General features: G+C 45.8%; 1 protein-coding gene across 4 annotated transcripts in view; it reads left to right on the top strand.

Moving 5' to 3' along the window:
- The window catches only part of MAPK4 (mitogen-activated protein kinase 4), a 95,764-nt gene that overhangs the window by 27,669 nt on the left and 42,169 nt on the right, over nucleotides 1-25,926 (top strand). For 2 of the 4 annotated variants that reach the window (XM_081212940.1, XM_081212943.1), the window contains exon 2: nucleotides 19,039-20,366. In XM_081212940.1, coding sequence (XP_081069066.1) covers nucleotides 19,821-20,366 — 546 coding nt within the window. In that variant the 5' untranslated portion in view covers nucleotides 19,039-19,820. Of the gene's footprint in view, nucleotides 1-16,023; nucleotides 16,074-19,038; nucleotides 20,367-25,926 lie in introns of those variants that run through there. The other 2 variants (XM_081212941.1, XM_081212942.1) reach the window with 2 other exon arrangements.

Below are 25,926 nucleotides of genomic sequence, written 5' to 3'. Positions count from 1 at the left end.
CCCCCGGTCCGTCGCCGTCGGTGGGCAGGGTATCAGACAGACGAGACTGCTGCGTTCCCCTGGAAAAAATTTTTTCCAGTGCGCGCTTGGGTAGGCAATCAGTTGTCCTCTCTCTTGTACCCCGTCCAGTGAGGCGAAGGAGCTGCGTTCCAGCAGACCACTGATCCGAGTCGCAGGCACCATAAAATGTAGCACCCTGCTTGTGGTTAACACTTAGCTGGAATGAAATATTCAACGCAGCAACAGAGAAATTAAAATAATAATTTATTTGTCAGACAAATAAATGAGAGGCACAGTGGTATATGGTTACCAAGCTCTGGCCTGCCTCCTGCCATTATGGCCAGCCCTTATATTTCCTTAATCCACCCCCCTTTGCTGCTCCCGTGGCTGCCTCTGTTCAATCAGCCTGCTTGAATTTCCTATTGGCTGATTGCTATAACCAATTTTAAGATACACCCATATCCATCCTCCTGTCCTTATATGGCAGACAAAGAGCTATATATTGTTACATCTATAAATGACAAATAAGTAGTAATATATCTTACATGTGTCTCAACAAGGAATCTTAATTACCAGCTCACCTCTTGCCTTCCTTGCCCTCCAAAACAGATGGTTAATAATTTTAAAATTTTATCTTGAACAGATGTCAGAGACCTTGGGTTCACATAAACATTGAAAGATCTCCTTCATTTGAAGGTTTCTAAACAAATATTTGACAGCTAATATATCAGGAGAACATTTGATGGCGTCTTCCTGTCTAGCAGGGGGGCTAAACTGCTGGCTGACTTAATTCCAGGATAAATACAACTCTTCTAGCATTTGTTAAATCCTTTGCATAATTACATTTAAGCAAATATTTAGTACATAACATAGGTAGCCTTTTAAGAAGGATAAGCCTTCTCAAAGGAAAGGATGGACCAGTTTACAGCCTCAAAATAAAATAGGAAGAAGCTTCTTTTTCCCCAGCCAAGCCAGTTGCCTTTGTTTTCCATGTGCCCTTGGTCTTTTGTCCTGTAGCTCAAGTTTAAGGCACATGGTTTTATTTTACTGTTTACCTACCACTTTTACAACTTAGTTGTACTCTACAGCATGCAAGGTTAGTGACCTGCTTCTCAGCCTTTTTATGACCGCAATAAACCAATAAACCAAAGATAAACATCTTGCCAAAGTACTTAGGCAGTTGGTCTTCTGCCTGGCATAACATTTGAAAATCTAAGCCCATTTAATTTAGGAACCTGATCAAGATATAAGCCAATATATGCCTTGATTAAAAATGCAGTCTATATTCAGATGCCACATTATCTCAGTATATTCCCAGCTGCGGTTCAGTGCTTTTAAAAGTTGGGAGGTGGAATCTTGCATTTTGCTCCTCTGAGTGGGTAGGGTTAATGGCACATTCCGAGACACCGTCTTCCAGAAATATATCCCGATATAGACTCAACTGTTTCTGTAGAGGAACTTTGAAAGTTCCCATTGGTGAGCTGTTTTGGAGCAACGGCTCCAGTTATGTAAAAGTTTACGAGATTACGAAAGACAAAAGAGTGCCTGCTGGCTCAGGGAAAATGTATTTCTGAGACTCTATTGCAATTTAGGTTGAAAGCTCGGTCAGGTTACTGGTGCCAGTTACCTTCTTACATAAGATGGGGGGGGGAGCGGGCATTTTTTCAGCAGCATGGGCGATCTGAATGTGAACTTGCTGCGTTCAGGCTAACTGTACTTTTCCTCTTCTGATCAGGTTGGCCATTAGAGCAGACAGTCCTATCTCTAGCGGACTCCTCTGTCTGAAGGGCTGTCCAGCATAATAATAATAATAATAATAATAATAATAATAATAATAATATATTTGTACCCCGCCCATCTGGCTGGGTTTCCCCAGCCACTCTGGGCGGCTTCCAACAAAGATTAAAAATACATCAAAATGTCACACTTCCCTGAACAGGGCTGCCTTCAGATGTCTTCTAAATGTTGTTGTTGTTGTTGTGTAGTCGTTTAGTCGTGTCTGACTCTTCATGACCCCATGGACCAGAGCACGCCAGGCACTCCTGTCTTCCACTGCCTCCCGCAGTTTGGTCAAACTCATGCTGGTAGCTTCAAGAACACTGTCCAACCATCTCGTCCTCTGTCGTCCCCTTCTCCTTGTGCCCTCAACCTTTCCCAACATCAGGGTCTTTTCCAGGGAGTCTTCTGGAGGGCGTTCCACAGGGCAGGTACCACTACCAAGAAGGCCTTCTGCCTGGTTCCCTGTAGTTTTGCTTCTCGCTGGACCTCAGTGTCCGGGCAGAACGATGGGGGTGAAGACCCTCCTTCAGGTATACTGGGCCGAGGCCATTTAGGGCTTTAAAGGTCAACACCAACACTTTGAATTGTGCATTTGTAGTACATTTGTAGGGTTGCCATATGTCCTCTTTTCCCAGAACACATCCTTTTTTTCATGGGTAGAGTCATCAAGCGATCCATAGAAGTTGGCAAATGTGTCCTCTTTTTGCTCTTCAAAATATGGCAACCCTAGATGTGACAAGGGGAACCTTTGGCCCTTTGGGGGTTGCTGAACTACAACTCCCATAATCCCTGGCCATTGGCCATGCTTGCAAGGGATGATGGGAGTTGTAGTTCAGCAACATCTCAAGGCATAGGTGCCAACTCCCTGGGGCCCTGGGTGCCCAAGCACCCACAAAATTCTCCATGAAGGGATTGGGCACCCACAAATTTTGGGGTCAGGGTCATGCATGCCACATGGCACCCATGGCCCCGGACACCCATGGTTGTGTGGCTAAGCCAGCACCCTTTCTGTCAAAGATTCTCCACACCTGAAGTTCCCTCTCAGTCGCTGGAGCAGTTTGTATTTATTTATTTATTTATTTATGGAATTATTTTATCATGCAGAATTGGCAAAGTTAACAACCAAAATAAGAGAACCTAATTCCTTTGGGGAAGAATGGAAGCCCCCCCCCCCTTTTTTGGATGACTTAAATAAACACTATAGTATCAATTTGTGAGCAGGATTCATACTATGAACAGAAGGAATCTGAGATTTTGTATTGTTGTTATGGTAAAAGATATAGAAGACAGGGTGCAGCAAGGGGAAGAAATTAAAAAAAAAACACCACAGAAAACGGGGTGGGAAGTCAACAGAACGAAAGAAAAATATATATTATGTACAGGTATTGGAGTGTCTATATTAAGCTTTGGAAAATTTAATAAAATATAACTGAGAGTGAGAAAGAAAGAAAGAAAGAAAGAAAGAAAGAAAGAAAGAAAGAAAAGAAGGCTTGTTGAAAGGGGAGAGCTTTTTATTTTTATTTTTTAAGAATCCTTTTAAACAAAAAGGAATATTTGGTGGCTAAGGAATGGCTAATCATATGAGTGTTCTTGGGGGCAAGGGACAATTTTGACTCCTGAGCCAATGTATGATTTGTTGCTATATGTGTCTGCCAGTATTGCCCCTCCCTTCCCACCTGGAGAAGCTGAGGAATGTTCACAGAGACATCACAGACATCTTGGCAACAGTGGGGGTCTCTCGGGAGGGAAGGAAAGGTCTTATTTAGGCACCGACTGCCCCTGAAATCTGACTCAGGATTTCCCAGCATGTAACTTTGGTCAAGCTGTTTGTGGGTGTAGTTCTCCTGCCCATCACCTCCAGCCTGCAAAGCTAAGATGACAGGACCTGTCTCACTGGCGCCATCTTGGCAGTTTTCTTACCTCATGGTGTGAAAAACTAGGGCAGCCAACTGACTGAAAGACTTTGAATGCACTGTTCTAGCCATTTCTACTCAGAAGCAAGCCCCATTCAGTTCAATTGGATTTTCTTCCAGGTAAACGAGTAGAGGATGACAACTGCAGTCAGCTGTATCACTTTTTAACAGGGATACAGCTCGGTCCTAATCATGTCTACTCAGAGAAGCAGGTCCTGTTGAATTAAATGAGGCTCGATTTCAGGCAAGGGAGGATCGCAGCCTTGCATACATGGTGTGACACCTCAGTAAAAGTGTTTCTGAGGTTCCCGAATGAAGTCCGATAATAATACTTAAGGAGAAAATGCATCCTCCTTTGCTAAGGGAAATTAAAATCTCCCAGTCTCCATAAAAGTGACATGGATGCCTGTTGCTTTGAGGTGCTTGAGTTAAAAAAAAACATGTGTTGTGGGACCAAACTGCATTGAAACTGTGCTCCAATGTATTCCATTTTATGTATGCTATATTACATAAATAGTATATGATAGGATTTAGGTCAAAACAGCATCTTTGATCAACAATTCATGGGTAATTGGCAAAAGGAACAGAGTATATTTACACCGGGGGGGGGGCAGTGGTGAGAGAGAGAGACAGAAAGAACCAATATACAGTGGTACCTCGGGTTACATATGCTTCAGGTTACAGACGCTTCAGGTTACAGACTCTGCTTCAGGTTAAGAACTTTGCTTCAGGATAAGAACAGAAATTGTGCTCCGGCGGCGCGGCAGCAGCGGGAGGCCTCATTAGCTAAAGTGGTGCTTCAGGTTAAGAACAGTTTCAGGTTAAGAACGGACCTCCGGAATGAATTAAGTACTTAACACGAGGTACCACTGTACTTCCTTAACAGAAAACCACTGCTCTACTGGGGATCTTTTCTTGAAAACTATCTAGAAGCTGGTTTGCGTAAGGCTGTCATATGTCCAGATTTTCGTGGGAGGAATTTCTGAAAGGCAGTGCTTTTTCCTGGATCTTAGTCAAGTCAATCAAAAAATCATGTTCTGAAGGGGGGAGAAAGCTCAACAACTTTTTGGGGGGGGGCGTGTCCTGGATTTTACTTTTTGAAATATGGCAGCCCTGGTACTATTAGTTCCCTTGGTCTGGAGAATACACTTCTGCTGATGCAACCTAGAATAGCATTACCCTTTTTCCCACTAGTGGGACTGGTTGGTTGACTCTGGCAGTTTTAGACCCTCCAGATGTTGCTGGACTTCAGCTCCCATCATCCTTGACGTCAAACTATGCTGGCTGGAACTGATGGGGGTTGGAGTGCAACAACCTCTGGAGGGCTACACTCTCCCTACGCCTGCCATAGAAGGACCCAGGGGGGTATGACCCTGTATAAGGCAGCTTCCTGCGCCAACACCAAAGCAAAAGAATCAGCTGTTGCTTATTTCTGTTCTGCTTGGCTGTTTGCGCTACTCTTGTTTGTTGCATACTGACATGGCATATTGACTAGCTTAAATGAGTGTTGAAAAACAACCTGCCTCTTGGCAAATCTTGACGCTTTGCCTTGAGCAGAGGTCAGTAGTCACTTACTCTTCCTGATGATTTGCAAGTGGTGATTTGTAGGTGCAATCGCTTTGAGCTGTAATTGATTGGATTGATTTTGCTGTTGCAGATGCCTGAGAGGCCCCCACCCCCTCATTCCAAAGCCCCTTTCTTGGACCACTCTGCTTTCCATGCAGTAACAGCAAAGCCTATTTTTATGGCCAGGACAACTAAGGCTGCCATAAATAGCCTCTGAGCATCACTCCCTTTTCCCCCTTCTTTTTTTTTTTTTGCTGCTTGAAAGCATATAGTTTTTGCAGGGCTCCTGTTGATGGATAGGGAGCCTTTTAAGTTAATTAAGGGTGCATCCATGAGGCTCTTACTTTCTCAATTAGGGGCACTTAAGCAACTCAGACCATTGCTGCTTTTCCTGCTATCTTCTCTGGTGCACGCTTTATTGCCTGCATTGGTCCTAAAAAGGTAAAGGTAAAGGTAAAGGACCCCTGACCATGAGGTCCAGTCGCGGACGACTCTGGGGTTGCAGCACTGGTCTCACTTTACTGGCCGGGGGAGCCAGCGTACAGCTTCTGGGTCATGTGGCCAGCATGACTAAGCTGCTTCTGGCGAACCAGAGCAGCGCACGGAAATGCCATTTACCTTCCCGCTGGAGCGGTACCTATTGATCTACTTGCACTTTGACATGCTTCCGAACTGCTAGGTTGGCAGGAGCAGGGACCGAGCAACGGGAGCTCAGCCCGTCGTGGGGATTCAAACCGCCAACCTTCTGATTGGCAAGCTCTAGGCTCTGTGGTTTAACACACAGCGCCACCCGACTGCTTTATATGGTCAGGGGAAAAGCAGGCAGTCTTGGACTATATGCCAATGCAGAATGCAGGTGGGGATGTGGGATGCATGACTGAGTATTCCCCAGCATTAAAAAGAAGAAGAAGAAGAAGAGCCTATTTTCCTCGCAAAGCTAGCTAGGTTGCCTGGACAGTGATGCTAGCATGCCTACTCCCTGAGTTGCTTGTTTTCAGGTGGAGTGGGTGGGAGGGGGAAATTGTTTTCTTCAATGTATCATAGCGTAGGGTTGCATTCAACAAGATCATAACTGGGGCCTGAACTCACGAACAGCGTGGAGTGCTCCTTATTTTATTATTTATTCTTTAACAGCATTTATCCGCCACCCCTAGCAGTTTCCCTTCTTACAGCAACATGCAACTGCAAACAAACAAACAAGTCCTAACTGAGCCCATAGAAGGCAATGGCAAGAACTTTCTGACAGTAAGTGCTGTTCGACAGTGGAATGAATGGGTTCCCACGATGGATGGTTGTGGACTCTCTCTCCTTGGAGGTTTTTAAGCAGAGGGTGCATAGCCCTTGGTCATGGATACTTGACAGTGGTACCTCGGGTTACATACGCTTCAGGTTACAGATTTCGCTAACCCAGAAATAGTACCTCGGGTTAAGAACTGTGCTTCAGGATGAGAACAGAAATCGTGCTCCGGCGGTGCGGCAGCAGCAGGAGGCCCCATTAGCTAAAGTGGTGCTTCAGGTTAAGAACAGTTTCAGGTGAAGACCGGACCTCCGGAACGAATTAAGTACTTAACCCGAGGTACCACTGCAGTTGATATTCCTGCATTGCAGGGGCTTGGACGATGGTTCTTGGGTGTCCCTTCTAAGTCTACGGTTCTGTGATTCTCTGTCATCCAGGGCATCATCAAAGTCCAGCCAGACAAAAAACAGTCTACACAGATGTGCAACGAGGCCAATGAGAGGTATGGTTCGGGAGAGCCTATGTGGTTGGGAAGGGGAGTGGAGCGTTGCCTAGGCAAAGTCTCAAGGGCCAAGTAGAGAAACCTTCTTTGGCCCTTGAGCTTGAGGTTCCCCACTCCTGTCTTAACACATCCCTTCCTGGTAATGTGCAAATCGGTCCTGAGCTTGCTGGATTTTGTTGTCTCTGCTCTGAGCTTCTGCGGGCTGAAGCTTCCCACTCCTAGACATTGAAAGAGACTCAAGACCTTGCAGAGCTGCTGGTGCGCACATCAGCAGATCTTCACAGATTCTCCTTCCCACGCCTGACGGAAATCGATCCAGGGAAGGCTGTTTGCTAACATCACCTTGTCGAGCCCTCGACTGTTGATGCTACGGCTGATTATTCCTCTCTGCCAGTGCTGGATTCAGCATGTGTGTTTTACTCTTCTCCAGAGGAAGCGGAGGACTTGCTTTGGAAAAATGCGACCTTTCCCTCCTCTGGGCTGGGCTTCGCCCTTTGAAAGTGCAACCAGCTATATCGCATGCTGCGTCCTTATAAATTGGAGAGAAAATTGTAAACTTCACACTTGTTGTGGTATTCTTAATAATGCCATTTGGTTGCCATAGAAACGTATTTTCCAAGCATTTTCTGGAGAGCATAGGGGGAGAGGAGGCAATGGGAAGAAGAAGACAGGTTTGGCTCAGGTCAGATCTGAAGGATGAACTTGGCACGTCAGTCTACTAAATTATACTCAGAGTAAACCCATTGAAATCAATTGACAATCTAGTTTTAAGAACATTAAGAAGAGCACGCTAGATCAGGCCAGTGAACCATCTAGTCTAGCATCCTGCTCTCAGTGTGGCTGTCTGTGGCAAATCCACCAGCAGGATCCGACCACAAGAGCAATCTCTCCTGTGGTTTCTACTCACATCCCGGGGCAAAGTTCACAACCAGGAGCACCTACTTCTGGGTTAGCGGAGCTCACAACCTGAAGCATTCACAAGGAGGACGGTTCGTAACCAGAGATATTAAAGTAAAGGTAAAGGGACCCCTGACCAATAGGTCCAGTCATGACCGACTCTGGGGTTGTGCGCTCATCTCGTTTTATTGGCCGAGGGAGCCAGCGTACAGCTTCCGGGTCATGTGGCCAGCATGACTAAGCCGCTTCTGGTGAACCAGAGCAGTGCACGGAAATGCCATTTACCTTCCTGCTGGAGCGGTACCTATTTATCTACTTGCACTTTGACGTGCTTTCAAACTGCTAGGTTGGCAGGAGCAGGGACCGAGCAACGGGAGCTCACCCCGTCACAGGGATTTGAACCACTGACCTTCTTATTGGCAAGTCCTAGGCTCTGTGGTTTAACCCACAGTGCCACTGTAGTGCTAATAATGCACATTATTCATCTTGAAGTGGCAATTCACAGAGCAGTATGCCTAGCATTACTTCAGCATTACTCCTGAAGGAAAACTAGTCCTGCAATGTGACAAGAGAAAGACATAAGCATTTGGCCAGAAATGTGTATCTTATTAAAAAAAAGCTCCAGCCTTTCTTCCGTCATGTTGCAGCGCTTGTGAAAATCTATAAAATGAGCATCTCATCAAAAGAATGTCTTCTAGTCCAGACACACATGTAGTTCTCCTTTTTATCTGGTTGGCCTAAGATGGCATCCAGCCTGGTAGCAACAGCTGTGTTGCGGCACATCTGATGTGGCCTTGTGCATCCCCATAGGTTGAGGACCTATGCGCTAGACCACAACCTGCCTACAAATTGACAGATTAGAGAACTGGGCCTAAACAAACAAGATGAACTTTAACAGGGAGAAATGTAAAGTATTGCACTTGGGCAAAAAAAATGAGAGGCACAAATACAAGATGGGGGACACCTGGCTTGAGAGCAGTACATGTGAAAAGGATCTAGGAGTCTTGGTTGACCACAAACAGTGTGACGCGGCAGCTAAAAAAGCCAATGCAATTCTGGGATGCATCAATAGGAGTATAGCATCTAGATCAAGGGAAGTAATAGTGCCACTGTATTCTGCTCTGGTCAGACCTCACCTGGAGTACTGTGTCCAGTTCTGGGCACCACAATTCAAGAAGGACACTGACAAACTGGAACGTGTCCAGAGGAGGGCAACCAAAATGGTCAAAGGCCTGGAAACGATGCCTTATGAGGAACGGCTAAGGGAGCTGGGCATGTTTAGCCTGGAGAAGAGGAGGTTAAGGGGTGATATGATAGCCATGTTCAAATATATAAAAGGATGTCATATAGAGGAGGGAGAAAGGTTGTTTTCTGCTGCTCCAGAGAAGCGGACACGGAGCAATGGATCCAAACTACAAGAAAGAAGATTCCACCTAAACATTAGGAAGAACTTCCTGACAGTAAGAGCTGTTCGACAGTGGAATTTGCTGCCAAGGAGTGTGGTGGAGTCTCCTACTTTGGAGGTCTTTAAGCAGAGGCTTGACAACCATATGTCAGGAGTGCTCTGATGGTGTTTCCTGCTTGGCAGGGGGTTGGACTTGATGGCCCTTGTGGTCTCTTCCAACTCTATGATTCTATGATTCTATGAAATTTCCACCATAGAAATGAGTTGTGCGCACACCAAGAATACAAGAGTCAACAATCTCTGGTTTAAACAAGAAATGGAATGAATGAATGAGTCATAATAATGATACACTGCTTTTGTATTTTCCATTAAGGCCTTAATGCATTTCATAAACCCAGTTGCGGGATCAAAATGGAAGGGGAGGGGGAACGAGAGAGTGGGTGGAATTCCGTGTTGTGTTTCAGCTTGCCAGACGGGAGTTATCTCCCGCTTGGACAACTGCAATGCGCTCTACGTGGGGTTACCTTTGAAGGTGACCTGGAAACTGCAATTAATCCAGAATGCGGCAGCTAGACTGGTGACTGGGAGTAGCCACCGGGACCACATAACACCGGTCCTGAGAGATCTGCATTGGCTCCCAGTACATTTCCGAGCACGATTCAAAGTGTTGGTGCTGACCTTTAAAGCCCTAAATGGCCTCGGCCCAGTATACCTGAAGGAGCGTCTCCACCCCCATCATTCTGCCCGGACACTGAGATCCAGCGCTGAGGGCCTTCTGGCGGTTCCCTCATTGCAAGAAGTGAGGTTACAGGGAACCAGACGGAGGGCCTTCTCGGTAGTGGTGCCCGCCCTGTGGAACACCCTCCCATCAGATGTCAAGAAAATAAGCAGCTATCTTATTTTTAAAAGACATCTGAAGGCAGCCCTGTTTAAGGAAGTTTTTAATATTTAATGCTGTATTGTTTTTAACTCTCGACTGGGAGCCGCTCAGAGTGGCTGGGGAAACTCAGCCAGATGGGCGGGGTATAAATAATAAATTATTGTAATTATATTATTATTATCGATCCCACTGTCCTCCCCACCCTAGCACTGTTCTGGGGCTTCATCTGCCCAATTTCAGGAAGCACACAGGGAGAAGAGAGGAAGGGAAAGCCCTATTGTGCAAGTTCAGTTTCTCTGATGGCACCATGTCCATTGGCAGACCAACTCTGTGTTCCAAAGATGTTTGCAGATGTGACATGAAGGCTGGAAGCATCAACCCCGCCTTGTGGAAATCCCTTGTAGACAACTGCAGTGCCTAGAGACAGACAGACCTTGCATCCACAGCAATGACCAGAGAAGGAATGACCACTGGGAGAAGTGCAGAGAGAAGAAATTCTGTGCTGCATCTGCGGCAGTGCAACCGGACGCCTTCATCTGCCCCAGCTGCAACAAAACATGTCTCTCCCACATCGGTCTCTACAGCCACAACAGGCGCTGTAACCTTCCAGCAGTTTGCCTTCACCCCCAAAGGCACACTCCTCTGTTGTCTCCTAAGAGAGACGGATGCCAACAGTTCTGCTGTCGGAGCTCATAGTGCGAATCCTGCCCAGTGTCTTTCTTGGGGAAGGCTTGCTTTGTGTGCAGGAGTCCTGAGGTTAAATCAGCACCACTTCCACAAAGGGCTGGGAATGTTCCCCAATGTCCCTACAAAAGGATATTTTTTCTAGCAGTTTAAAGATTATGCGTGGGATGGATAATTCCCAGCCTTGCATTAGGGGAATTGAAAGCTGCGCATGGCGTAATGCTTTTAAAAGATTCTGTGAGATCATGGATGTTTGCAGAAATGTTTGTAAATCTGATAAAGAACATTTTCCCGGCAAAGCAGCTGCCGTTCCTGCCGAGGGCTGCTCTTTACCAATCTAATTTGTGCCGCACACTCTCTGCATAGGTGGGTGTGATATACACAAGCCAATATCTGTGCCAAACCCTCAGTGATAGAAGATGTCTGGGTGGGAAAACCCAACAGAATTATTTCAAGGAAAGCTTTGGCTTTGAGACCAGTTCTCTTGTCATTGGTTATTACAGTAGTACCTCAGGTTAAGTACTTAATTCGTTCCAGAGGTCCGTTCTTAATCTGAAACTGTTCTTAACCTAAAGCACCACTTTAGCTAATGGGGCCTCCTTCTGCTGCCGTGCCGCCGAAGCACGATTTCTGTTCTCATCCTGAAGCAAAGTTCTTAACCCAAGGCAATATTTCTGGGTTAGCAGAGTCTGTAACCTGAAGCGTATGTAACCCAAGGTACCACTGTACCTATATCCCAGTTCTATTCCAAGGCAGGGATGTGGACCTCCAAATGTTGATAGACTACAAGTCCCATGGACCCTGGACCATTGGCCTTATGCTGGCTGAAATCTAGTAACATCTGGAGGGTGGATGGGTTTACAAGCTCTGCTGTAAGGAGCTGAAAGCAGCTTATAACACCATACATTCAAAGCACGTGTAAAGCACGTTCCCCACTCCCCAGAAAAGAATCCGTGGGCTTTCTTTAGATTTGAAGGGTTGTATTCAACTAACTCCCCCCCCCACCATTTTTTTTATTCATTTTATAACGCAAATAAAGAACACAAACAGAAAAACAAACAATGCAAACAAATTCTTGTCATATCCTTATTTTGTATTCAACTAACTTTTACTCAGAGTAGACCCGTTAAAATAAATGGCAGCAACTACGTAGTTAGGGCCATTAATTCTGGTGTGTCTGCTGAAGAGTAAAAGTTAGTTGAATGCAACCCAAAGTAATTGACATTCTCAGCCTTAGCAAAACACAGTCTCTTCCTGGAACCCTTTTTCTGCAAAGCCATCAGCCGTGACCTCATTAGCAGCCCTGCCTCTGTTTCCTCTTTGTCTGCTTGGCAAAGGTGCCTCATGCCCAGCCTATCTAAGTAAGTAAGTAAAATAAAGTAAAGTAAGTAAGTAAGTAAAGTAAAGTAAAGTAAGTAAAATAAATAAATATCTGCATGATGTAATGGTTTGGCTTCCCTGACAAAGCCTGCAGGCTTGCAGCCAAGAGTCAGGCTGAAGCGCCGTGCTTTGGGATGATTTACTGCTGAACCTTGAATTCAGTGGAAGCTCTGCCCGGTTATTATGCCCGCAATGTATTAGTCCAGACACCCTTTCAAAAAGCTGTAGGGGGAAAAGCCCAGGATGGACAGCTCATAATGCAGAGCCCATTAGCCAAGTGTGACAGGGCCTTTGGCTAGAGTGTTTAGGGATTTGGCAATCTCACAAGGCACAAGGACAGGAGATTTAAAAGGCAGCTGAACCTTCGTCAGTTCGACCTGCTTGCAGTCAAACGATGGCCGCAGCCATAAATCTCTGTAGCTGAAGAACTGGCCGGAGAGGTGGAAATGCTGGAAAGGAGATACATGATTGGGTTCCTCTCAAGGAGATGGAGCGTTGCCTCTGTGAAACACTTTCCATCGGTTTCTGTCAATGTCAACAGGTGGTTGTTGTTGACATCCATTTGTCTCGAGAGAACATGGATTGCGCCTCTGGGGGTGAAGTCAAACTGCTGCGTTAGCAACACCAAAGTGAGCTCCCTGGGGTGCAAGCCAGGGCAATGTGTCTGGAGGTCCTGGACTGCCCAGACAACAAGACCCCCCTCTCAGCCTCACTGATGTGGTCCAAAGGAAAGCAGAGCAATACATTTGGCACCAGCTTGGCTGCAGGAGTTGCTGGAAGGAGGCGTACAAGGCACCACCCAACTGTCTTAGGGATTCCACTCCAGATTTATTCCTTAGCCTTTTCTCCCAGTACGTTTCCGAGCACAATTCAAAGTGTTGGTGCTGACCTTTAAAGCCCTAAACGGCCTCGGTCCAGTATACCTGAAGGAGCGTCTCCACCCCCATCGTTCTGCCCAGACACTGAGGTCCAGCACCAAGGGCCTTCTGGCGGTTCCCTCTCTGCAAGAAGCCAAGTTACAGGGAACCAGGCAGGAGGCCTTCTCGGTAGTGGCACCCACCCTGTGGAACGCCCTCCCACCAGATGTCAAAGAGAAAAATAACTACCGGACTTTTAGAAGATATCTGAAGGCGGCCCTGTTTAGGGAAGCTTTTAATGTTTAATAGGTTATTGTATTTTAATATTCTGTTAGAAGCAGCCAAGAGTGGCTGGGAAACCCAGCCAGATGGGCGGGATATAAATGATAAATTATTATTATTGTATTATTATTCCTCTGAAGATACTGTAAGTGTGGTATACTGTATTTTTTGCTCTATAAAGACTCACTTTTTCCCTCCTAAAAAGTAAGGGGGAATGTGTGTGCGTCTTATGGAGTGAATGCAGGCTGCGCAGCTATCCCAGAAGCTAGAACAGCAAGAGGGATTGCTGCTTTCACTGCGCAGTGATCCCTCTTGCTGTTCTGGCTTCTGAGATTCAGACATTTTTTTTCTTGTTTTCCTCCTCTAAAAACTAGGTGCATCTTGTGGTCTGATGCGTCTTATAAAGCGAAAAATACGGTAATTAAGTGTCCCTTGTGAAAACTGTCCACCTCCTCAAGGGCCTGAATCCAAAAGCCAGCCGCAACCCGTTGGCTATGCTCCCTGGGATTCTCATGTCCAGCCTCTGACTTATTGTTTGGCCTTGGGGAAGTGATAAACAGCATGGAGTTCTAACTCCCAAATGGCTTCTACACTTAGAAGTGTGCTGAGTTCCAACAGTTAAATCCAGTGCTTCCCTAGCACCAGACATCCAGCTGGTGGCTGGGTATCTGGGAAGTGTTGTGCAAAGCAGGAATAGCTTGTCCAAAATGGTCTCGTGGGGCAAATGGGGAGGAGGTCTGGTGGGCCATAAATGGCCTGAGGGATGGAGGTTCCCTACTGCTGGTGCAATAAGCCTGGTCTACTTTGCACCTTGTTGCCTTGCATATCTGCAGCGTTGGTGATGTCTAATGAATAGTGGGACCATAGCTGTCAACTTTCCCCCTTTTTAAAGGGAAATTCCCTTATTCCGAATAGGATTCCTTGCAAGAAAAGGGAAAAGTTGACAGCTAATGAGAGGGACGCGGGTGGCGCTGTGGGTTAAACCACAGAGCCTAGGACTTCCCGATCAGAAGGTTGGCGGTTCAATTCCCCATAACGGGGTGATCTCCCGTTGCTTGGTTCCTGCTCCTGCCAACCTAGCAGTTCGAAAGCATGTCAAAGTGCAAGTAGATAAATAGGTACCGCTCAGGCGGGAAGGTAAATGGCATTTCCATGTGCTGCTCTGGTTTGCCAGAAGTGACTTAGTCATGCTGGCCACATGACCCGGAAGCTGTACGCCGGCTCCCTCGGCCAGTAAAGCGAGATGAGCGCCATAACCCCAGAGTCAGTCACGACTGACCTAATGGTCAGGAGTCCCTTTACGTTTACTTTGCACCTTGTTGCCTTGCATATCTGCAGCGTTGGTGATGTCTAATGAGAAATGGGACCATAGCGTGTGAAGGAGGACCAGCAGGGGGCGCTCATGGGTAGGCAGTCTGCCCTGAAGAGAGTCTCAAGGGCCAGATAGAAAGCCTTGGTGGGCCACATGCAGCGCCTTGGCCTGACCTTCACCACCCCTGGTGCAAGGGCTTGTGTGGCACCTAAAAACTGGCGACAGTGCCCAGCACTCGTCTCTCTTACAGTTCTGCTTGGGCCTGCTGAAATAGCTGTTGCATTTTTCACTCCCCTAGTTGGCCTCTGTTCATTTGGCACAGGAATGGGTTGCTAAACATAGCCTGCACTCAGTCAGCGCTGCAGAAATGCAGAGATCATTATCAGAGGCAGACTTCTAGTTGCATTCGCTTGAGGAGTACACGCCAGAGCGACCTGGCGGTGCTGAGCTTTGGGAAAGCACTTCAAGATGCGGGCGTTTGAATCGATATGTTTTGTAATTCAGCTCCTGTTCCAGTTCAGCTATGGTAAAAACAACAACAACCCCAAAAGGAACCAAGGCTTTGCTTCCGTCCCACTTCGTGTCGCCTGCATTTCTGCTTCAACTTTTTCTCATTACAAGATTCTGTTATGAAACTGGACTGGGCTGGGATGCCCTGAAGTCAGGTTTTATCAGCCTGCTGTCCTGCAAGATTATATATATATATTGTGGGTAGATTTGGGACTTAGCCATGCCTATCTCCAACACAGGATTGAAGCCTTAATGAGAGAGGTGGCATTTCATGGTTCGTTTTGATAAATCCTGACCTGGCACTCTGGGGAGAAGGAAGAACTGCTGTTGGCACAGGGCGCCTGAATGGAGTCTAGGTGGCTGACATTTTTAGAGCAAAACTTTAGGGTGATTACTTTTCCACAAAAATCTGCAAGAAATGCCTCTCAGTTTCTAATTTAGTGTAATTAAAACAACAACAATAGCAACCTGAACAAACAGGGAACATCAGCCCCTCCTAAATATACCTAAATCTTAAAGTTTTACACACGGCTTGGCAAAATAGCCAGAGACTTTCAAATACATCTTACCATTACAGTCCCTTTGAGTTTTATGGTGCTGATAGGGAGGGAAAGTGGATTTCTTCTCTTTTTTCCTAACATGCTCCTACTTCTCATTGCTCACTCCCCTCACCTCAAGCACAGTCCTCCAGAGAGACAGCCATGTCTGGGAGGGAAACTGGAGAGATGCTAGCAGGCATTATACACAATACTGAGGTGGTCTGGCTTGGTGTAAAGCAGTTTCTTATCTTTCTTTTCTTTTATTTCCACAGTTCAGTGGGAGCCACAGAGAGCCATACAGAGCAGACCCAATCCATTTTGCTAGCTGAGGTAAAGCAGCAAATATTACCCCCCCCCCCAAGTCAAGGTGCAGAGATCAGATTATTTTGGCACCTGAACACAGAAAACCTCACAGATTCCTCTCCCCTTCCCTGCCAGTAAGAATACAACCATAAAAAACTAAATAAATAACAATTTGCTGCTCCTTCAGTGCGGCGGCGGGGCTTGTTATTGAAAACATAGTGTATAGAAGTTCTTTCTTTCTTTTGTATAGTCTTTGGGTTCATCATCGAATCATCGAATTGTAGAGTTGCATATGCAGGAATCTCGACTAAAGCATCCATGACCGATGGCCTTCCAACCTCTGCTTAAAAACCTCAATTGAAGGAGAGTCCACAACTACCCAAGGGAGTCCAGTCCACTGTCAAACCACTCTTAATGTCAGAGAGTTTTCCCAGCTCCCTCAACCATTCCTTATGAAGCTTGGTTTCCAGACCATTGATCATCTTGGTTGCCCATCTGAATAACTAAACATACGGATTTGAAACTCAGCTACAGGTGATACCTAACACCAAGAAAACTAGTGCTAATACACCCAGGAACCTCACCAAAATCCTGGAGAGGGTGCACCTCCACAGGCACATACCTCCACATGTGATGGGAGTGCCCCAAAATCCAACTATTCTGGACAACAGCCATACGAGAAATATGTAAAATAACTAAGCAAGTATTATAAATCACCCCAGAATTGGCCCTACTAAACATCTTCCAAGACAATAATGCCCATTTACACCACAAAGAACTCATAACCTACCTACTTTCAGCAGCCAGAAACATCATAACCAGACACTGGAGAGACCTGTCAGGAGTAAGCATGGACCAATGGTACCAAATAGTATGGGAAACAGCCTTACTAGAAAAATAAACCAATAAACTGAAACGGACACGGGGATAAATAGAAGAAGACTATGGCTCCCCTTTATCACATACACAACACAAGACAATGACAAAAATCCACCAACAGCATACAAATCAATATGGCTAATCTGATCCAAAACACCCACCTACCCCACTCATACATGAAAACAAAGATCACCACAGCCAATCACAAATAAACAACCACACCCTAGGCCAACCCCAACCTCTCTCATCAGCACAGGAACACAAGCGAATAGCAGAGAACCTGCACAAACAACGCTGACACCAAACCCTACATATATTAATCGCAATAGAAACATTGCCACCTGACTCCACCCCCACTGACCTTCCCCCCTCCACCTCTTCCCCCTTTTCTTCCTAATGTCTCAACAAATGAAACTGATCTGTAAAAAATGTTACTTGAAAAAAAGAGAGAGAGATTGCACATACTTTTGTAAACCAAGAAAATCTTTAATAAAAACACATTAAAAACAACAACAATTTCCAAAGTACAATGCTTAAATTATACGTTGTCATTATTCAGCATTTGTTCTGATTTGCTTGTGGGGTGTTTATGCATCTTCCCATTAATCGTTAATTCATCTCCACTCCTTTCAGTGCATTTGACCGTCACTTTCCTAACTGCAAAAATGTCTTTTTTTAAAAAAGTGGATTTGTTGCACTAGGGCAACAGAACACTATTAATCTGCTTTAATTACATGAATTACACCAACCTAAATTTCCCACAGAATACTGGCAGTCTGGTGGGCATGTCTACAGGAGCACGGCTCTCATGCAGAAAACCTGCTGTTCAGAATTTACCACTATACCAGTGGAGAAGAGATATAGAACATAGAGGTGACCCCAGAGATGGGAGAGCAATTCATTTCCTCTACCCCATTGTGAAGCTCTTTCCAAACAAAGTCTATCCTTGGTCAGCAGTCATGCATCCAATCAGTCATGCATCCAATCCTTTCTAGGAAGGTGGAGAAATTGTTACGATATTGAAGCAATGCAGCCGCGAGCTACTGCTAGCTTGAAAGCAAAACATAATGGGAATGTTGGGACTGTTCCGTGGGAAACAGAGGGACAGTCAATTCACAGTGCAGAGGGCACCGGAATTAGCTCAGAGTGTAATATGAGCTGTACAGGAAGTACAGGAGGAGTTTGTCTCTCGGCTGTTGGAGTTTGAAGAGAGCAGTCATGTTTTCTGTAACGCTGCAAAGACAGAAATAAAGGCATGTAAATATCTCCTTCCCTGCCTGGGGGGGGGGGGCAGGAAAGAGTGGTGTGTTCTTCTCACGCTGAGAAGGATCGCCTATCGCGACCTCTGCCTGGATCTTGCCGGGAAAGCAGATAGGGAGGTCAACAGGAGACCAAGCCGGGTGCCTGGGAGAGTTGCCAGTTTCTCCTGATAAAGGCTTGATTTCCGACAGAAATATGATTCAGTTCATGTTTAAAGGCTAACCTATCTAATTCTCACTTTTCAAACCAATTCGCAAACCAAGACATACTGTAGCTACCCATCGAAAATTGCACTTCTGCAAATTTTGTAAATCACTTCTCCAGCCAAGGTTACTGATACAATGCATTTGTGCATGTTCTTTTCATTAGATGCATATATATTAGTGAAAGGAACATACAGAAATACATTACATTGCAAAAAATGTGTATATCAGGAAAATTGCACACAAATGTGTATATTAGGAGAATTTTGCAGTAAAGTGCTGATGAATTTTAATTATTAGTATTATTAGTATTTATTAAATGTTTTTACCACCATGTACCCTATACCCACAGGTCTCAGAGTGGTTCACAGGATAAAATGAGGACCACAGGATTTTAATGAGGACCTCTTTTTAAAACATCACAAACTATGTGGAAATGAAGAGAACTGAACTTAAGATTGGAAAAATGAGAAAGAGAAAACCCCAATTTGACAGATTCGCCCACTCCTAGGTGACCGTAATGATGTATTTTCTAATCCTGCATAACTAAATTTGTATTTTCTTTAGGTGTGTTAACCTTCGAGATGGTAGGGCGTGGATAAAAGTAATTGCAGTAGCAAACTACTTCATTATCTATTTTTCACTTGCAGGAGGAGGGGCTATAACAAGTGAGGATTTGACAGACATGATGAAGACCGAATGGTGATGAAGGAAGGATGTGGGAAGAACTGAGCATGGCTCTTTGTGGACTCAGTTGATGGGGAGCGAGATTCATTGGGAGGAAAGCACTTTTATCAGGAAAGTCTTTTATCAGGTCTTGTGACGGCGAAATGGAAAAATCCACCCTGTGTTTAAGAATGTGTGACAGAAGATTCACCAAAGCCTTGCAGAACTAGAAAAAAAATGCTGAGTCCACTTCATGGAGAATAAAGGTTTCTGGAGAACCTCTCCACCATTTGCTGTCTGAAGGTCCATGTTTAGATAGCCAACTGAATATTAAAAGCATGTATATGTTGAAGCTTCGCTTTCCCAAACTTAAAACGAAACAAGAAGGATGATATTTAAGAATTCTTGGAGCCCATTAGTTTATCAGCATATTGCAACGAAAACCATTTCCTAGATTGGCAACTTTTCGACTCTCCTCTACATGCTTACCTGAACCAAAGAGAGTCAATATTTAAAGTTTGCAAGCTTGCTTCCAAGACTATTCTCGAATCCACTTTATGTACTTGTGTCTATTTTCCTTTTTAACCTCTGAACATTTGACTTGAAATCCTTCTCCTGTACGATTATGGGCTCCAAGCAAAGAACTGCACAGATTCTCATTCGTGGTAACGATGCACTGTTTTCTATTAAACCGTATTGGTGACTGGGAGACAGGGCTCCTCCGCTGCCATTTCATTGCAGACACAAAGGCGGATCTGACCCCACCATGGCGGAGAAGTGCAATTACATCGCGAGCGTGTACGGATATGACCTGGGCTGCCGTTTCATCAACTTCAGGCCCCTGGGCTTTGGAGTGAACGGGCTTGTCCTCTCAGCAGTCGACAGCAAGAGCTGCCGCAAGGTGGCCGTGAAGAAGATCGCGGTGAGCGATGCTCAGAGCATGAAGCACGCCTTCCGGGAGATCAAGATAATCCGCCGGCTGGACCACGACAACATCGTAAAGGTCTACGAGGTGTTGGGGCCCAAAGGAGCTGATCTCCAAGGGGATCTGTTCAAATTTAACATGGTGTACGTCATCCAGGAATACATGGAGACGGACCTGGCCCGTCTTCTGGAGCAAGGACCTCTCTCTGAGGAACATGCCAAACTTTTCATGTACCAGTTGCTCAGAGGCCTGAAATACATCCATTCAGCTAATGTCTTGCATAGGGACTTGAAGCCCGCCAACATCTTCATCAACACAGAGGACCTGGTGCTGAAGATCGGTGACTTTGGATTAGCTAGGGTCGTGGACCAACATTACTCACACAAGGTACGTCCCTCGATTTGTTTGGCCTGATAAAAGCTGAGTGTTCTTTAAAATAACAGCATGCAGAAGTTTAAACAGATACTGTGGCATCTTCACAAGCGGATCCAAACAAAGTTTCCCATAGAATAAAAGAGCAATATGGATGTGGCTTTGCATTCATGCTAAATTGGCTGGCTTCCCCTTGGAGGCCAAAAGGCATTGCCTTAGCATATCCTGTGAAATCTCACTGCGTTAATTGGATTACAAACAACCCGGTTATGTTGGAGGGAGTCCAGCCACACCACTTTCCAGATGTCAGGTAGCAAAAAACTTCAACCTAGAAACTAATTTGCAAGGTATGTACAGTGGTACCTTGGTTCTCAAACTTAATCTGTTCTGGAAGTCCATTCCAAAATCAAGGCACACTTTCCCATAGAACAGGCATCCCCAAACTCGGCCCTCCAGATGTTTTGGGACTACAATTCCCATCATCCCTGACCTCTGGTCCTGTTAGCTAGGGATGATGGGAGTTGTAGTCCCAAAACATCTGGAGGGCCGAGTTCGGGGATGCCTGACATAGAAAGTATTGCAAAGTGGATTAATCCATTCCAGTAACATGAATGTTACTATCTAACGAGACCATTGATCCATAAAATGAAAGCAATAAACAATGAACTGCAGTAGCACAATAAATCAACCAGTAGCTGAACTGGGTTCTACACAGTCACAAAAACAAAACGAAAAGAGCTGCAAAAATAAAAACGCAAAATAAATAGCAAAACCAGACAGACCTCAGCGGAATACTCAAAACAGAAGTGTGGCACTCAAAATGGAACATGTTTGGCTTCCGAAAAAAGTTCACAAACCGGAACACTTCCGGGTTTGCAATGTTTGGGTTCCAAGTTGTTTGAGTACCAAGGCAGTTGAGAACCAAGGTACCACTGTATTCCATATCCGTGTTAGACCAAGAATGAGCAGCTGGTTACTTCCTTTTCCAGAGCCAACCTTGTAACGCATCTGGGAAATGCAGCTGAAAAGTTCACACAGAAATAAGTCCCACCAAATTGTAAGAGTCCTGCTTCCTGGTAGGTCTGCATAGGATGGACCCTTAGAATGCATTCCGGCCCTAATTTGAAAGTACATTTAGGCTGCAATGCAATCCTTGCTTTGGATTAGATCCACCCAAATTCACTGAAATTTTCATCTGAGTATGTGCATCTGGGATGTGCTTCCTTTTGAATTCTTCAAGTTAGCATGCAGAAGCTTTTCACCTTCAGAACTTTTAAGCTTCAGCTGGACTGCCCTCAAAGGCTAGAATCCAAACAAGCTTGCGTTGTGTTGCTTTCATTGGAAGGTATGACCGAGAAAGCTCACAGGGGTCTGCAGTGGGTCGGAAGACTTGGGACAGGGGTGGAAAATGGTAGGTTGGTGCTTCTTTGGCTATGGAGCAACCCTAGAAGAGAAGCAGTCAGAGCCAATGAAGGAGCCAACTCCTAGGCGCTGCTGGGCCCCCACAAAGTTGATGGGCATTGCCATGGTGTGTGTGCACTGTGTCATGTGATCGATTATGCAGGGCGGGGCTTACCTGGCCCCCACAATATTTTATTCAAGTTGGAGCTTCCACAAGCACAGGCAGTTAGAAGTTGAGTTGAGAACAGAGGCTGGAAATTGGGCCACACTCACACCAGTACGTTCAAAGCACTATGATACCACTTTCAATTGTCACGATACCCAGAGTTTCCCAGGAAAGAGGGATTTATTGTTAAGCCACCCTGGCCATTGTAGCTATGTGAGGGGAATAAGGGGGGTCTCCTAAAAAGCACCCTTAGCAATCTACAGCTCCCATAATTCTTTGGGGGAAGCCATGTGCTTTACATGTGCAATGAATGCACTCCATGCATGGTGTGGGTCTGCCCTTTGTAGGAAGAAGGGGTAGGAGGGATAGAGTCAGGGAGAGAGCGATTGGGGAGTGGGAAACATCGTGCATGTGATGTCGGGAGGAGCCAGGGGTGGAGCCAAACGTGGAGACCATGAGGCTTCAATGGTTGGTGGCTCCTCCTCTGCCTGGTGCCACTGTGGCAGTGTTGGGATGTGTCCAAGGGAACGGCGGCATCAGGCAGGCCCCCAGCTGGCTCCAGCCCACTGGCCGGCAGCCGGGCGAACTCCAGTCTCCCTTGGAACAGCATCAAAACAGTGGCACACAGCTTCAGAAACTTGAGCACGCCTTAAGCGGCAGGGTGAATATCACGCAACAGAAGTGGAGGACAGAGGCATATGTAAAGCGTATTTATAAGCATTTTATTCAGCATCAGGACAAAGGAAAAACATGTCTGCTCCCCTTCGTGTCCAAGCAGCAGGAAGCACAAAGCAAAAGCAATACACAAATGGAAGTTCCCAGCAAGCTGTGCTGGAATGTAAACAGACATGTGACATACAACAGCTCTACACATCTGTTTAGGTGGAACTAACAGGTATCCTAACAGGCAGGAGGAAGAGGAGAAGGAGTAGAAGGAGTCAGCCACTGGAGCCACACAGTGCTCAGCTCAGTTCTGCGCTCAGCTCCGTGCTCAGTCTCCTCTGCCCCCTAAACACTGGGCGAGGTGTGGAAGGCTGGACCCATCCCAAAAGATATTGAGGGCTCCCCAAAACAGCTCAGGCCCCCAGGAGCTGATGTCCCTGGATAGAGTATTTCACCTGCAGCATGGAAAATTCCACCATGAAAAAGCCTGTTCAGAAAGAATGTCCTATTTCAGAAAACTTTGACCACCCCGCCCCATAAAAGAGAGTTGCGTCCAAAGCGTGGGCTTGGCTCATATGCATGATTTCCCCAGATAAAAGGAACAGATGGACAGAAGGAGGAATTCAAAGTATGCTCAGCAATTTCGCTGCTACATCCCACCCCCTTCCAGCAGCCTGCTTGCCAGCTAGGGGCTTAGATGGGATTTTTGTCTGACATGCCCTTCCTTTGCCAATGAATAATAAGAGAGATGCTTGTCCCCCTGTCCCTACCCCACCTTACTAATTATGGGATACGCATGACTACTGCTTAGCTTACTTTAGGAAGAAAACAACGTGAAACCTTGGACTCTTAAGGGGGAACCATTTATTTTTGAATAAGCATTTGCAGTGTCAGAAAACTAGGCAGTGTTTTTCCCCCCTGGGAGCTAGTGCAGCTTACAAAACTTTGAGAATATTATTAAAGCGGTTGGAGTACTTATCCTCTCCTGTGCAAGTAGCTCACGGAAACATAAGCAGGGCTTCCTATTCCTCCCCCCCCCCCACTCTAATATTTTTTTATTCTGACAACATTGCAAGGTAGGCTACAGGCAGAGAAAAAGAAAGGGAGAGAGTGGCTGGCTTAAGGAAACCTGTTAAGTTGTGGGTGAACATATCAGACGACACAGCAATTCTTCAAACAGCTCTTGTTTATTCAGAGGCCAGAACTGAACTGAGCTGAAGGGCTCAGTCAGCCTGCTTATATAGAGCTCCAGTACAATGTTACTGTAGCAACTTTCTAAAACTATCCAATCACTGAATGTCACTTTCGATCCTTCATTTGCCTAACTATCTACAGTATCCCCCTGCTGGCCCAGGGTGAGAACTTCAGTACACAACAAAACCCAAACGTCTTTTCAGGGGCAAACTTCATGTCACACCCAAATACATCTAATGAAACCCCAGTACAGTTCTTGTTTTGGGCTATGTGTGTGCTTGTGTTTTCAGAAGCATCCATGGAGACGAGATGCTTAACTCTGAAGCCTGCTGGTTTCGCTACTCCCTATCAGTTTGGTGACGCAGAAAAGTTTTCAACAGGCGTTTGAAGGTTAAAGCAGAAAGCTCCTGTCGAATTTTCTGTTGGCAGAGCATTCCACAGGGCTGGGCTGATGACACTAAAAGCTAGGTATCTTCTTGCCATCCCATGAGCTGCACCAACTTAGGCAACGATCAGCGATGCTCCTGCAGATGGTCTCAGAGACTGAGCTGGGATATAAGGGATCAGGCTGTTCCTAAAGTACCCTGGGCCTAAGCTGTTCAGGGCTTTGTAAATTAATACAAGGCCCTTGAACCTAGCTTGGTCGTAGATGTAGTAGCCAGTGCAGGTATTTTCACAATGGTGTCACGTGTTATCAGCCATGTGACCCCAACAGCAGTTTGGCTGCCGCATTCTGCACCTGCTGGAGCTAGCAAGCCAGACTCAAGGCATTGCAACAATCCAGCCCTGAGGTTAGCAACGCATCAGCTACAGTGGTCAGGCTACTAATAGGAACAAACATTTCCAACCAGTAAGAAGACACTCAACTTTCTTTCGTTCAGCAGCATAATTATAAGAGGCAGGGAGGTGGCGGTGTTAATTTTGTTGCTCCTGTTATTAAAGAATTAGGAGTCGAAATGTTTGCTGATCTACTGTAAATCACCCAGTGGATCCAGATTGAGTTTCTGTCCACTCTGGCCCATCTCACCTATTTGACAAATTCAGGTCTGAGCCAAAGACTTTGGGGGAAGTTGGGTTTTGACAAGGGATTTGAAGAATGTCAAATGTTATTCTTCCCTCTCACTTGTTTAAATGAAGATTTTGGATAACTATTCGGTTCTATGCAGAGTTTTGTGTGAATGCATGTCTGAGCTGCTTGCAGAACCGTAGCCATCAATCCTAGCCTGAAACGGCCATAATCTTAGTTCATTTTGACTCTGGAAAACCTTTTTTTCCCCCTCCAGGTTTTTTTGTATTGTTTGGCCAGGCGTAAGATGATATTTGTACACTGTGGTGAGGAATGATGTCTCTCTCAAACGACTTTCAGCTCTGTCTGAAACTAATGTCTCTCTCCATCTGCACAGACAGAGTCATCTGTTGCTTCTCTGTTGTGATGCAACTGCAGAGAGGCTTGTGGTCACGGGCTAAGTGACATTTAAAACCTTCCACTCCTTTTCCCCCCTCACATGCTATAGAATCAGATAAAGGTTACCCATTCAGCACTGTATTATAGTGCCCTGCAGGTGAATGGAGGGAGATTTAATTCCACCTGGGCGGCTGAGTATAATTTCTCTGGCACAGTGGCATAAATCACCTACCTCTATTGTTACTGGCTTAAGAGAAACTGGAGAAGCCTCAGCCAAACCTTCCCCATTCAGGATGAGATTAAGGCGGAGAGACAAAAAGATCGCCACCCTCGGTCCCATCCTACAGGGCAGGCTCAAGAGCTGGTTGCAATAGGAACAGGGCAGAATGAGAGGCTACAGTTTCTAACATTTTTATTTTGAAAAGTTGTGCTTGGACAGGACTGAGGGTTCCTGCAGAATGGTTTACTGAGCATTCATCCTGATGTGCTTGCACAAAGCTTACGCAGAGGTTAGATTATATCTGGTCTTCATTCTGATTTGATGTTGGGTTGCTCATCTTAGCTGTGAGTCCTGGAAGACCTGTTCCCTGCTTTGCCTTTTCCCACCTAGCCTGGGAGGGAGGGGCCCTGACTGACTCCAGCTACAAAAAATGAGGCTGATGGACAGACTCTTGGGCTGGGGTACTGCTTAGTGGGGTTTGTTGGGGGCGTTGTTGTTGTTAAAAGGTAAAGGTAAAGGGACCCCT

The sequence above is a fragment of the Podarcis bocagei genome (assembly GCF_964188305.1).
Source record: "Podarcis bocagei genome assembly, chromosome: 11".
Classification (NCBI taxonomy): Eukaryota; Metazoa; Chordata; class Lepidosauria; order Squamata; family Lacertidae; genus Podarcis; species Podarcis bocagei.
This window is presented reverse-complemented; position numbering and strand designations above follow the sequence as displayed.